This window comes from Myxocyprinus asiaticus, chromosome 39 (genome assembly GCF_019703515.2).
Source record: "Myxocyprinus asiaticus isolate MX2 ecotype Aquarium Trade chromosome 39, UBuf_Myxa_2, whole genome shotgun sequence".
NCBI classification, from domain to species: domain Eukaryota; kingdom Metazoa; phylum Chordata; class Actinopteri; order Cypriniformes; family Catostomidae; genus Myxocyprinus; species Myxocyprinus asiaticus.
The window spans coordinates 6,417,946-6,433,305 of record NC_059382.1 but is presented as its reverse complement, the minus strand read 5'-3'; the positions used below and the strand labels follow the sequence as shown (position 1 = coordinate 6,433,305).

The 15,360-nt window shown below is 37.3% G+C and overlaps 1 protein-coding gene across 1 annotated transcript in view; it reads right to left on the bottom strand.

Annotated features, from left to right (window-relative positions):
* Positions 1 to 15,360, bottom strand: part of LOC127429841 (roundabout homolog 2-like) — a 281,922-nt gene that overhangs the window by 48,939 nt on the left and 217,623 nt on the right. The window contains exons 10-18 of the mRNA XM_051679117.1: positions 13,474 to 13,555; positions 13,179 to 13,344; positions 12,599 to 12,765; positions 11,806 to 11,927; positions 9,496 to 9,727; positions 3,092 to 3,216; positions 2,240 to 2,411; positions 449 to 637; positions 149 to 175 (exon numbers count right to left, since the gene is read on the bottom strand). Of these exons, the coding sequence (XP_051535077.1) occupies positions 149 to 175; positions 449 to 637; positions 2,240 to 2,411; positions 3,092 to 3,216; positions 9,496 to 9,727; positions 11,806 to 11,927; positions 12,599 to 12,765; positions 13,179 to 13,344; positions 13,474 to 13,555 (1,282 nt within the window). The remainder of the gene's footprint in view (positions 1 to 148; positions 176 to 448; positions 638 to 2,239; positions 2,412 to 3,091; positions 3,217 to 9,495; positions 9,728 to 11,805; positions 11,928 to 12,598; positions 12,766 to 13,178; positions 13,345 to 13,473; positions 13,556 to 15,360) is intronic.

Below are 15,360 nucleotides of genomic sequence, written 5' to 3'. Positions count from 1 at the left end.
CATCTAGTACAAAGTCAAATGGAATTCATCTGAAGACTAACAAGCTTAAATCATAGAAAGCTAGATAATATATTGTGAGCAGAAAATCAAGGTAAAGTGCAGAAAGTAGGAAATGGGGGTTCATAAAGATGGGACAAATGAACAGTACCTGCAGGAGTGAAGGTGAACGACTGAACTGCAAAACAAGAAGACAGAGAAGAGTGTGTGTTAAAAGGCCTGCAGTGCTCACTCGTGCTGTGGAAGCTTGTTTGTGTGTCTGCTTCTTTGCAGGTGAATGATTATTTTAATGTGTGTTTGTGTTGCGCCGAGTCAGAACAGCAAAGCAGCAGCCACAGGAATCAAGGAATGTGACAAGACAGGCAGTCTAACACAGAAGACACACAAACACACTTAAAAAGAACTGAAACGAGATTGTGTTTGTGCAGCTGTAAGTGGAGCTGGTCTCTACCTGCGTAATTGCTCAGACCCTTCCTCTTCTTCCTCCTCCAGTAGAGCCAGATGCTGAAGCCCATGAGAATGACCCAGCAGGCCCCTCCGATGCCTGCAATGAAGGCGGGCTGCTTCACCACATCCGTGATCTGCTCCGTTATGCTGTTATTCCTGTTGCCACTCACGATCACATCCCGGAAGTCCTTACCTACATGAGTACACATACAGTACTCTTTTTTTAGTACATTGACCATTATGGGTAGATTTTGTGACTAGTTTAATTGCACGATGAAAACATTTGTGCTCCAGTGAACAGCAGCACAAAAGCATTTAATCAACTCAACTAGAGCGTTAAAAGCTCATCACCTTAATGTTTAGCATCACTTCAGTGAGCAGCAGTGTTGGGGAAGCTACTTTAAACAGTAGGTTCTCAAGATACAAGCTACTCATAACTTAAACTATTTGAATTACAGGAAAGCTTCACTTTTAAAAAAAGTTGTTAGCTAACTACACTGAAGCTATTTAATGAAAAAATATTTTTAAATATATAACAATTTAATTATATTATTTAATTCTGTATACTACAGAAACCATTATTTAACCATGGAATTTGCAGTAAAACCAGAGTAACCACAAAAATAATCATGTTACAGTTAAGCATACCACAATATTACTATAGCAAAACCATGGGTCATAAAATGTAACATAAATGCATTCCTAATAGACACTAATAATACTAGAAAACACATATTTAAAATAATTGATTTATAGTGATAAACAGCAGCAATTACAAAATAAATAAATAAATAAAATACAAAATACAAAATAAAAAAAATAAAAAAAACCTTCAAAACAGAAGGTAAAATCCCTTTAAGGCTGTATGGGGCACAAGTGAATGAGTGAATCATTTATGCAAAGTAGTTCATTTAAATGAACCATCTGAAAGAACCAACTTCTCAATGCTAAATATAAGGGATTTGTTTTCTCAGTTCATTTAAATGAACTGTCTAAATCTGTCTTAGGTGAGTATGTTTGATTACTCCCTCACATCCATTTATATATATATATATATATATATATATATATATATATAAAGAGACTAAAATTAAAATGAAATGTTTTTACACAGCATATACAATCCATAGAACATTCATAATGTGACATATTTTTGAATAATACATCATATTCAGTGGAAATAATGTAGGACTTGATTTTATCCATCTAGATTTAATTGGATGCCAACATGTTAGTCTTTGATATTACTGGTAAATAGAATGTTTCCCTGCCCATATGGCCTTGCTTACATCATCAGACCAGAATAACATGTACTGATGAATCTTGCTCAATAACACCAGGGACACTTATTCAGAAAATAAATAGATATACATTTGTATTTCTTGTTGTCCTTGCTTTTATTATTTTGAAGTTCTGCCTTTTATTACTTCAAAATATGGTAGTATACACACAAGCTACAGTCTTGATAAATATGCTATTGGCCTCTGGCTGTGCATGAAGATGAATAGTGAGCTTGACATTTGGGAATAAGGGCATGTCACTGGCCAAATCATCACTTATGGGTCATATCAGTCACAACCTGCAACAAATCACATAACTCATAATGTATACACCCAAAGCATTGGGGAAAAAATAGATCAGTGGCCCTGACTGTGATTTAATATTCATTTTGGTGACTGCAATAAAAGTGGCCCAATGAATAGCTATCTTTTAGGGCATCTTTGACTATCACCAATAAATGGCAGAAAGAATGGGACAGAAAAGGATAATCTCATGGCCTCAGTGCATCTCTTACCTATAATAATGGGTTGTGGTTCACTCTTCACCCCAACTCCTGCACTGGTGCTGGCGGCCACCTCCACCCTATACAGGACCCCTGCCTGTAGACCTCCGACAACCACTGAACGAATGGCTGCATCCACCGTCTTATTTACATGGAAACGGGTCTCATTCCCTAAACACCAGATCTGAGAGAAAGATAATTTAAAATTGTCATAAAAGATAAGAAGCCACACTGTTGCTACCTGTACAAACATTTTTATCATTATGCACCAATAATACGGGTTATAAAATGACATACTATATATGTCTTTAAATAATGTACCATAACACTTAACAAATACATAGAAAAGTCATATCTTTTTTATGTAACCTAGTGAGGTGCCTACATAGGCAGCAATCTTCCAAGGTAGCATCCTAAGTGAAATGGAATCTCATTAAATTTAGAAATTTCTACAAAGGCAGCAACTTTCTCAATTTTAATAGCATTTCTCATGCAAAATGCACAGGAGAATCAATTCTGAATTGACTCTAAATTTATTTTAATAGAGTTTTGCATTAGCATATTGCTAACTTAATGCTATGATTCTTTAATAAGCATAAAAATACACAGCACACACAAATATTGGGTAAAATAGTCAATTTTCAATTTGAGAGAACAATTCTTATCTGTACTGAATGAAATACAAGTATATTGACATGTTCACTGAGCTTCTTTTCTGCAAAGGATACATGTGAAGTTGCCTGAAGTATCTTAGTATTTCACACTGCCAAGCTTTTAAGAAAAGAGCCCACGCATCAGGAATGTGTCTATGATGCCTATATAGGCAGCTCACTAGGTTTTGGAACAGAGCTTTTTAATGTTTACCTTATATTCTTGGATGATGCCATTCTGATGTTCCGTTAGAGGAGGGTCCCAGGAGATACTGATAGATGTGCTGTTCTGATTGCCCACTGTTAGTACGGTCACCTGCTGAGGAGGGGCACTCGGTGCTGGGAAAGAGAGAACCAGAAAAAAGAGAGAGATTTACATATAGTCTTAGGGGCCTTCCAGACTAAACGTGTTTTTTGTGCTACAAAAGGCAAAACACAGCCCAACGAACAGAAAAGAATGCAGGTGTCTCGAGACATGTTTTTAAAATGTGAAGCACTTTTAAAAAAATGCTGCACTCCTGTGCAATTGTTTTCAGTCAAACAATCAAAGATGCCTAGGGTGGGTTTACATTGACAACAGCGCAAAAATGCAGAAAAGCAGTGCAGAGGGATGCAAAAACACATGCGCCATGAACAGCCCCTTTCACAGCAGGTGTTTCTATTATGGAATTTGTTGCTTATTTTCCATTAAATTGTGATGGGTTAGCTCCTGAAAAAGCAGAACCACAGTCCAAAACTAGAGAAGGAACATTCATCAAAACAAACGTTGATGTTGGCTTGACAAAGCCATATCTGAAAATGTAAAACTGCTAAAAAGTCTATGAATGCTATATATATCTTGGGCAGTTTAATGAGAGATCTGAAGCATTAAAGGAGCTGTAAGCAATTTTTTCATGGAAAAGTATGCAAAAAATGTCCTACTCCCTGAAAGATATTAATGAAATAAGTGTCATAAGATATCTCTCTGGTCTCTGTGACAGTACTAGACTCTGTAATCAGCAAACAAATATGTCTCCGCAGGCCACGGTCTCTGACGCTTTCTGCCTGTTAATCATTTTGCGCGTTCTCCTAGTATTGTAGTTGCAGCGACTTTTATTGAGTCTTAATACCAGTTTTATGCCATGTTGCTCATAACAGTTATCAGGTAAGGGCGCTATTTTGCTGCTGTTGTTTTAGACAACCGCTTCTGCTCGATGTCGGTTTCAATAAAGCTTGTTTGGTATGTTTGGAGTGCAGATTTTTGGAAAGAGGGGGCGTGGATAATCCAACGGCTCAGTTTGTGGAAATTCTAGACTGGCTAAAATCGCATACAGCACCTTTAAAAATTGCTAGCCGATTGCTCAGGTGCTCTGTGTTCATTGCTATGGTATTCTGAGTGGTAGTTACGGTGTTGTTAAATGGTTGTTAGGGTGTTGCTATGCGATTGCTGAGATGTTCTGAGCTGTTCCTATGGCATTGCTAGGGTGTTCTGGGTGGTTGATGGGATGTTGCTGGATGGTTGCTTGGGGGTTAATATACGGTTGCTGAGGTGCTCTGAGTGATTGCTATGACATTGCTAGTGTGTTCTGAGTGGTTACTATGGTGTTGCTATGCAGTTTCCTTGGTGCCCTGAGTGGTTGGTATGACATCACTAGGATGTTCTGAGTAGTTGCTAGGACATTGCTGGAAAGATATATGAATTTATTACAGGTTCAGTCCCACTGGAACAACATGAGATCTGGATCAAGAGCATAATGGATTCATGGTGAGGGCTCGAACCTTTAACTTTTTGGTAACTAGGGCAAATCTGTAACCACTATTCCATATCACACCCATCTGTTTCCCTTTTGGTTGATAGGCAAATTATTTATGTACATCACTCACCACGCACAAAGACACATGCCTTCTCATTATGTATCCTCTGAAAGAGTCTGTTGCAAGCCACTGTGGTACATTGAGCACTCAATGTGTGTGTTGAGCTTTAGAACATAAGGCAGGTGGCCACGGGTGCTAAATAAATTGGGGATCTTCAGCAGCCTGACACAACACTCCCTCACATTTCACTATGATTTCATATCCTGGCCCTGAAAGGAGGGATTTACTGAAAAATACATTTACTGAGAGACAATGAGATGGTGAGCTACACCAAACCACTCTGCTTTCTTAGTAAATCGCTCTTGACAAGCATGTGAGTTGCTGAGCTCAGAGGAATGAGCCAGGGAATTTGAGGAACTATGGTTGTCAGGATACCAAAATTTGTCAATACCAATTCCAGTGAAATTTCACAATTCTCTATACCAACTTCAATACCACAGCAAAAACTAAAACTAAAACTAAATTAAAACAATGGCATATTGTTTTTAAGTATTTCTCAATTAAGTAAACATTACATTAAAGTTTTTGAAGTTAATTATTCAAGTAAACAGTTAGTAATAAACAACAGAAAAATAAATTAAGAAATACATTTTAATAAATAAAAAAAATAAAAATTATTTATTTTTATTTTTTACTTTTTTTTTAAAGAATCGATTGAAAAGGAAACGTAGAGAATTTTGCACTGCGTAAACATATTGACAGCCACATATCACTCAAAGTAGGCCAGTTGTAAATTGAAGACACTGCTTTGTTTTTGGAGAGACCCTGGGCCTCAGTTTTATTAACCCCATCAGAGCCACTCTGATAGAGACAACGGAACTCTGGAATGACAAAAGGAATGAAATAAATAATATCGGGCTGTCGTGAAACATTTTATATATATATATATATATATATATATATATATATATATATATATATATATATATGATTTTTGCACTTCTGTGGTGGCAGACTGATGTGCTGCAACTCTGCAGAATACTGACAGCTCAATTACTGTAAACTGTGCTTACTCGCTCTCTCCCTCTCTTTTCTTTCTGCGTCCCCTGACCCCTGCATAAATGGCACACATCCGATAGCTGCACTCATCCCTCACACTGGGTGTCCCATTTTAATCCCCAAAAGGCCTGACAGGACAAACGACAGCTTGACTTCATCAAACATCTGGAGCTGAACGGAAATAAAAGACCATTCGGCTGTTTCAATCTTGCTAATGTGCGTAGAGTTAACTCAGCACATCGCAGGTGACAAAATCCCTCCCATAACAATGCAGCCAATGTCATTAAAAGTTAATGCCACAAATCATTTAGAAGCTTATCAATATGCACATTTGAGGCAAACAATACATATTCCTCATTTGGGGGCGGTGGCGCAGGCGATGCTAATAGCACCATTAGCAATGTGATGTATAGCCAGTGAGGATGTGACCTCTGTTTCACAGTCGCTACTGTAGCCTGGAGGCGAACACAGAGGAAAATAACACTCTCTTGTGTTTAAACACGCTACTATCGAGACTGCGTGCGGCTGACAGAGCTGTAGCATTTGCTGAATATGAAGAAATATTATGTCACTAATCATTTGCTGATAATGACGTTAGGGAAAAGGTTTCCGTGGAAAAGCTGATTATTGAACATAAAACGGATTAAGATGACATAAAATATTTTCTGAAAGTGTCTGTTTCACCTTTTCAACCTCTATTTCTATTATACAACTAATAAATAATAGAGTGGTGGTGGTGTAGTGGGCTAAAGCACCTAACTGGTAATCAGAAGGTTGCTGGTTTGATCCCCACAGCCACCACCATTGTGTCCTTGAGCAAGGCACTTAACTCCAGGTTGCTCCGGGGGTATTTTCCCTGTAATAAGTACACTGTAAGTCGCTTTGGATAAAAGCGTCTGCCAAATGCATAAATGTAAATCTAATAATAATGCACATTATCAACTAAAGAGCTACAATAAATACAGACCAGAGTGACTCTTATAACATTTACCACGTTAACTTTGCTAAATAAAGCAACAACAACAATGAAAACAACAGCAAAACAGGGTAAACCAGCCTAAGGCAAAAACCAGCGTAAAACAGTCTATGGTTCCCTGCCGAAAAGATCATCTTTTCATATCCTATTCCTACCCAAGCTCTTCTTCAGCAGAAATAGCTGGCAACCAAGCCTGGCAAAGCTATTTAGTTAATTTAGCTAGTTGTACATTAAACTAAACCAGCCTGAGCAGTGAAAACCAGCTTGGTTTTAATCTTTTTTTTTTTTTTTTTCTTTCCTGGCCAAGCTGAGAGACAAACAGAAAGACCAACTAAACCAGCAGAAAAAACATCTTGGCCAGGCTGATAGACCAGCTAAAAGCAACTAAGACAAAATAGTTACCGTTACTTCTGTAAAACCATAATAAAATATTTGGTTATCGTAATTCATTTCTTTAAGGGAAAAAGGCTGAAATCTTTGCTAAATTGCAAAAGATTTAAATAAAATGAAAATACTTTTCCAACACTGCCTTGGAAAAGCAGGAGAGAAAAGAAATAGAAACGGAAACAGGGAGCTCTAGAGGGACGCTGTAATTGTCTAATCAGACAATGGCCAATAAATCATCCACTTCTTTTACTCTGACAAATGCTCTCAACTACCACATAGAGTAAAACATGAAACAAAAGGGGGCTATCTCAGCTCGTCGGCCCCATGATGCTGCTCTGCCAGGGGACCCAATGTTTTGTCTTGCACTGGTAATGGCCCTGACATGCAGGTGTAAGGTGTGAAGACAGAGCAGTGGGGCTTCAGGAGACAGAGCTGGTGCTGTGTTGAGGAGATACGACTCTCTGTGGACATTCTGGGTAACAAATGAGCCTCTCATTGTGCTAAGACTTTAATCAGGAACCTTCTGTGCTAGTGTGTGTGTGTGTGTGTGTGTGTGTGTGTGTGTGAATTTATGTCTTGAAAGTTCCATTTGCCATTTAAAGCACTCTCAAAAATGCATTTTATGTACAAGATTTATGTGTAGCTGCAACCATCATTCACACCAGGGAAAACAATTCAAAGCATTACTGTGAATCCTAGACATGGTTATGTGTCTCAGCTTTAAGTAACAAGCTATCTGTCTGAGCCCCCATGGGTATTATGCAGGTCCAAAGTTAACACAAATTTAACAATATACAGTATGAATAACATAAACAATATATTTTATTTAAACAATATTATTTCCATTGTTTTATTATTTTATCAATATTATTATTTGTTATATAAAATAGATAAATATAATATTACATTGTCATATACAGTATATATATATATATATATATATATATATATATATATATATATACACACTGGCGGCCAATAATGTACAGATTTAGCTGTTTCGGAAGGAAACTGGTACTTTAATTCACCAAAGTGGCATTCAACTGATCACAAAGTATAGTCAGGACGTTACTGATGTAAAAAACAGCACCATCACTATTTGAAAAAAGTCATTTTTGATCAAATCTAGACAGGCCCCATTTACAGCAGCCATCACTCCAACACCTTATCCTTGAGGAATCATGCTAAATTGCTAATTTGGTACTAGAAAATCAATTGTCATTATATCAAACACAGTTTAAAGCTATTTGGTTTGTTAAATGAAGCTTAACATTGTCTTTGTGTTTGCTTTTGAGTTGCCACAGTATGCAATAGACTGGCATATCTTAAGGTAAATATTAGGTCAAAAATAACAACAACAACAACAACAACAAACAAAAAAACAGCTTTCTCTAGAAACTCATGTCAATCATTGTTTTGAGGAATGAAGGCTATACAATGCTTGAAACTGCCAAAAAAACTTAAGATTTCATATAAAGGTGTACACCAAAGTCTTCAAAGACAAAGGACAACTGACTCTAACAAGAACAGAAAGAGATGTGGAAGACCAGATTTTGTGCGCACATATTTCAATTATTTAGTTAAGTTACATATGCAGAATTACCGAAATGCATTAGAATAAATTGCAAGAGTGAGTCTGTATATATTTACAGAAGACAATGGCGGAAAAGAAGGAGCATGATTAAGTTTCTTCGTATCACATGAGCAGAAATAGTCTGAATAAATGTAAACTTTATGGAGCATTAAACATCTATGGAGCATTTAAACCTTTTTTTTTATTTTATTTTTTTTTTAATAAAGGCTTAGTTAATTACCTTAAATGTGGATGTGGATATGTGACCAACGTTAAAGGACTGACGAGCCCCGCTGTTAAATCATCACTTCAGAGGTCAGGAATTCAACATTGCATTCAGGTTGGATATGAATGCATGCATGAGAATCCTTACGTGTGAATCGTGTTAAAGAGTAGCACAGACATTACAAGAAGCAGAAAATGTATATGATAAAGTTTGTAAGTTAATGTTAATCTTGACAAGCTCAAGACGCGCACAATAAACGGAGACCGCAAACAGAATGGAGACCACGGCCATCTGATTTTCATCTGTACTGTTCTTTAACACTTGCTCACATGCACTAGACAGACATCTTTGACCATTTTCTAGTGTCTTAAGCCATGAGCGGCACCTTTTTAAAATAGCGTGTCACTTAAAAACAGATTATCTTTTAAAAATGTGTCTTGAGACGTGTGAATTCTGTTGAACTCCAACTAACTGCTTAAGAATGTGAGGATGTGTCCTGAGCAAACACCACCCTAAGAAGTAAAAAAAATCAATCTAAAACTCTGTGACTTTTAAGTCAAACTCGTATTTCTTTTATCTAATCAAAGAAGTCCATGCATGTACCTTCCTCAGTTGTTCTGGCTGTTCGGGACTCACTGTCCATGCCCTGGAACTCATTGAAGTAGGGACGGACTTTGATCTCATAGACAATGCCTTGCTTCAGTGCAGAGAGCACAATGCTCCTCTCAGAGGGGACCTTTACATCCTGGCTCTGCCACGGCCCAGGGGAGGAAAGCCCTGACATCTGCCTGTATAAAACCCTGTAGCCCTGGATGAACTGAGACTGACGGTCCACCTGATGAGGTAAGAAATTGCAAAAAAGACTCAAAAGAGGACAAACAGAAAGAGAGGAACACAGGAATGCATGATTCAGACAAAATGTATATAAAATACTACTAACAACTATCATGAAAGACGATCAGTCTGCAAAAAAAAAAAACGCTGTGGCAAAGCGCAATAAAAGCAACCAGCTGCAAAGAAATAAACACGTTTAAATACAAATACACACAAAACATGCTTATACATACTCATGCTCATAAACATCTACAAAAAACATGTCAACATAAAGATCAAAGAAGAAACACAATTAACAATTCATTGAAGTAAACAAGACTCCTCGTTCGTTGAAAGCCTCTGCTGTTTTATTCTGTAATTTGGCGGAGAAAAGTTGTATTTACAGAGAGAAAGAACGTTCATAACTCACATTAACGTCTACTTAACAGCAGAGTCTGGCTTTCAGAGTGAGATATTAAACATCTGCTTTTCCTCCTACACGTGGAGTAAATCAGCCCAATGGGCTTCCTTCCTAAGCTTTTTAACTTCCATTAATTGAATGATTCAGGATCATAAAAGCTTTCTTGACACAACCTATGTTTACAGCCAGAGTGCTGGTATATCGAGAGACTGTGTGGGTTGTTGATTTATGGATTATTCATATGAGAAAAATACTCTCCGCCATTTAGACTCAACAGACAGATGCTTATATTCGTCACCGTAATGATTGTTGATAGCAATCATTAATATACCGCAGGAGAGTGCTTACAAACTAATGTGACACAGGCAAAGCTATAAAACCTCAATTGTAATGCAATTCAACACAATAAACACATTTAGAGAGATCGTATCAATGCTGAAAGACAGCGGTGGGAAAAGGCAACAGTATGCAAGTACTCTTTTGAGTTTGTTTTTTTAAACTCATTAACTCACTAAAACTGCACTAACTCATAAACTGACAAATACACAAAATAATACACATAAAAACAGATAATGATTTGTTTCAAATAGCCTTATTCTATATAGAGTGATTAAAAAGGTTTATTCAAATCTATTCATTTAGCAGACACTTACAAATGAGGAACACCACACACAACTTGTCATACAAGAGCCAAAAATATCTCAAATCTAAAAAATCTCAAATTATTAGTAAATAATGAAATGGGTTTAAATAGAGCTGCTATAACCTCTGTCCAATGACAGTTTATGTACTATAAAATCTGCCCAATCACAGTTCATGCGCTACAACCTCTGTCCAATCACAGTTAATGTTCTATAATCTCTGTCCAGTCACTACTAACATGCTATAACCTCTGTCCAATCCCATTCATGCACTACAACCTCTGTCCAATCACAGATGATGCACTACAACATCGGCTCAATCAAAATGAATGTTCTATAACCTCTGTCCAATCACAGTTCATGCACTACAACATTGGTTCAATCACAATTAATGTTCTATAACCTCTGTTCAATCACTGTTTACGTGCTATAATCTCTGTACAATCCCAGTTCATGCACTACAACCTCTGCCGTCAAAGGTCATGTGCTACAACATCGGTCCAATCACAGTTCATGTTCTATAACCTCTGTCCAATCACTGTTCACGTGCTATAACTTCTGTCCAATTACAGTTTATGGACTATAATCTCTGTCCAATCACAGTTCATATTCTATAACTTCTGTCCAATCACTGTTAACATGCTATAATCTCTGTCCGATCCCAGTTCACATCCGAGACCCCGCGTAGAAGAAATGCAACATTTGTTTAAAGCAATTAATTAATACTTTTATAAAAAATAAAATAAAAAAAAATAAAAACCTACATATAACAGTAGCTGACACTCTAAACTGTGTGAAAACAACAGTTTTGGTGGGGGACAAAATGCATACTGAATGTGACAGTTTGCTAATGTCATACAAAATTCACCCCAAAACAAAATGCGCTCAACATTTTCGATTTTTTATAATATTTCAGTGGCTTCCTAAATCACTTCTAAGGAGAAAAAAAAAATGCATAATTAATGCCAATGCTTGGGTCTCTATGAGCAAATCACAGTTAATGCGCTCCAACCTCTGTCCAATCACAGAGTGTCTTACCGTCCATGTGACCTGTATGGTGGTGGGACTGAGTACCACAGGGTTGTGTAGCCTCACAATAACCTCTCCCAGCTCCTTCTGTACATGTCTGTGATCCACACCCTGAGCTGCAGGACTTATATCTGTCAAGAGAGAAACACAAGCCAATGCCATTAACTCTTATAGTGCATTGACAATGCTAAATCACAGATCAGTACAACATAATCCCTTAAATGCAATTTAATCCTCTAAAAGAAGACAATGAGGAGTCATTCTCATTGACTCAGTAGCAGAAAAAAAAGCTTCAACTCAACCTGTGAGGTTACATCCACCCAGGGTTCAAGAATCACTCACCCCTAATGAACATATGGAGGGCTCTGTGGCACCTTAATCAAATCTTTTTTCCAGTTCAAGGCTGGCCTTTTTTTCCCTGTAGTGATCATTAAGGTACCAGCCAGGGCACTAACTCAATTATACACTCCAAAAGTAGATGTTTGTTCTACATTATACTCTGTCACAGGAACTAATGAGCTTGTGGGATCATCGGGCCATTTGGTACCTACACTAGGCTTCTTTTTCTGTGGACAACAGCTTCAATTTGAAAAGTATTGACTTTAATGAATTGATACTGACTTTAAAGAAGCACCAGGTCAGAATTCAGATAATTAGGCTTTCAAACCATAAATAACATTCCTTTTCCAATTTTATACACTGCCACAGAGCCACAATGTAAACATTTTTTTAAGGGAAATCAGTCTATGAATAGTTGACTTATAGCTGTCTCTGCATATTAAACTGTGAAAAGTCTGATTACCTTGAGTGCGTACGGGTTCGGACATGGGGCTAGGGTCACTCAAACCCTGGACATTGACAGCTCGCACCATAAACAGGTAGATGGTGTTGGGTCGGAGGCCCTTAATGGTGTACTGCGTGGTCTTCACGTGATCAGCCACAGTCTGCCAGCTGTTGCTCACTGATTGGCTGCATGAGAATGAGGCAGAGTGATGTTACGGATGTTTGTAATGTCTTTATAGACAATGGTCAAAGAGGACAACATATTTAATTTTGACGCAGATGATGCTTTGGGGGAAATACGTACAGTCCATTCATCTTGACTTAATATCCTAGGTCACGACTACAGACATTTTGTCCACTTGAAATTTGTGGAAAGACCAATTTTTTTGTTGACTGATGGTATGACATTTTGACTGGACTATACTTCAATCCCTCCAAGGCTTTTTTGTGTTAAAAATTAAAAACAGCATCTTCACTGACTGAAGTCTTTTTTGCTTAGTGTGAGAATTTGACCAATTTTTTTAATGAATCTTGTGTCAAATTAACAAGTTTTCATCAAAGATTCTGTCAAAAACAACATAACACTATAAAATTCATACCTGAAAGCTTCAATAATATAAGAAGAGATGGGTGACGCTCCGGGGAGGCCAGGTTGCCAGGACAATGACACACTGTTTTTAGTGACATCGGTAACTTGAGGTTTGGACGGGGGACCTGGGAGATCATTCTCATCTCTGACCTTATCCACCACAAGACTACCCGACTCTGAAGAGAGGAGAAGAATAGAGTTATAAGCACATCAGGAGCTCGCACTGTTCCCAGAAATAATAATGACTGTAAATTTACAGTCAGTCAGAGTGTGGTTTTGAAAATTGCACATTAGTGCGAAAGTACCTTTGACTTCCAAGAAAGCACTCCACGATGTTTCCCCGCTGGAACTTGCTGCCACACAGGTGTAGATACCAGAATCAGTGAGCTGAAAGAAAAAGAGGGGGTTATTATCAGCGTTTTTATGGTAAACTAAAACCCAGAAACGTACTGATTGAGGAAAAACATTTGCATAAACTGAAATGAAATAATGAAAGCAAAGTAAATGAATAACTAAACCACATTAAAATATTTTGCTTGAAAATTAATTGATTTTGCTACATTTAGGCCTCATCATACTGGAATGGCATTTTCCACCGCCGAAAACATTCAAAAACACTCTGTAGTACAGAATACTTTGGAATTTAAATATTTAATAATTATAAGCATTTGTCTTTAGATGGTTAATTATATCTTCAGCTTTAGTGTGTCAATAGGAAATATAAATGTTAGACTCACAAACTTTACTTTTGCAAATAGAAAAGATTAGAATACAAGAACAGGGAGCCCTGCAACAGATGTCATGGCCCCCACAAAGCCCCCCACTGAACATCTTGTCAGTCTGAGATTGCATGAAGAGACAGAAGCAACTGAGACATCCTAAACAGATTTCTCCAAGAATCTTGGAACATCCTATCTGCCAACAACCAAGAAAAACTGTGTCCAGGTGTACCTAGGATAATTGGTGCTGTTTTGAAGGCAAATGTGGTCACACCAAATATTGATTTAGCTTTTTTACATTTACTGAACTTTGTATGACATTAAGTGATAAATGAAAACTATTTATGTCATTATTTTTGAAGACATCCTCACTATGCAACATTTTTCACAAGTGCCTAAAACTTTTGCATAGTACCGTATATATAATTATTAAAGAATTTAATATATTTTAGTTTATATATATATATATATATATACACTGGCAGCCAAAAGTTTGGAATAATGTACGGATTTTGCTGTTTCTTAAGGAAATTGGTACTTTAATTCACCAAAGTGGCATTCAACTGATCACAAAGTATAGTCAGGACATTACTGATGTAAAAAACAGCAACATCGCTATTTGAAAGAAGTCATTTTTGATCAAATCTAGACAAGCCCCATTTCCAGCAGCCATCACTCCAACATCTTATCCTTGAGTATTTATGCTAAATTGCTAATTTGGTACTAGAAAATCACTTGCCATTATATCAAACAGAGTTGAAAGATATTTGGATCGTTAAATGAAGCTTAACATTGTCTTTGTGTTTGTTTTTGAGTTGCCACAGTATGCAATAGACTGGCATGTCTTATGGTCAATATTAGGTCAAAAATGGCAAAAAAAAAAGAAACAGCTTTCTCTAGAAACTCATCAGTCAATCATTGTTTTGAGGAATGAAGGCTATACAATGCTTGAAATTGCCAAAAAAAAAAAAAAAAAAGAAAATCTGAAGATTTCATACAAAGGTGTACACTACAGTCTACAACTGCTAAGGACAACTGGCTCTAACAAGGACAGAAAGAGATGTGGAAGGCTCAGATGTACAGCTAAACAAGAGGTTAAGTACATCAGAGTCTCTAATTTGAGAAATAGACACCTCACATGTCCTCATCTGACAGCTTCATTGAACACCAGTTTCATGTACAACAGTAAAGAGAAGACTCAGGGGTGCAGGCCTTATTGGAAGAATTGCAAAGAAAAAGCCACTTTTGAAACAGAAAAACAAAAAGAAAAGGTTAGAGTGGGCAAAGAAACACAGACATTGGACAACAGATAATTGGAAAAGAGTGTTATGGATCTTAACCCCATTGAGCTTTTGTGGGATCAGCTAGACTGTAAGGTGCATGAGAAGTGCCCGACAAGACAGCCACATCTATGGCAAGTGCTACAGGAAGTGTGGGGTGAAATGTCACCTGAGTATCTGGACAAACTGACAG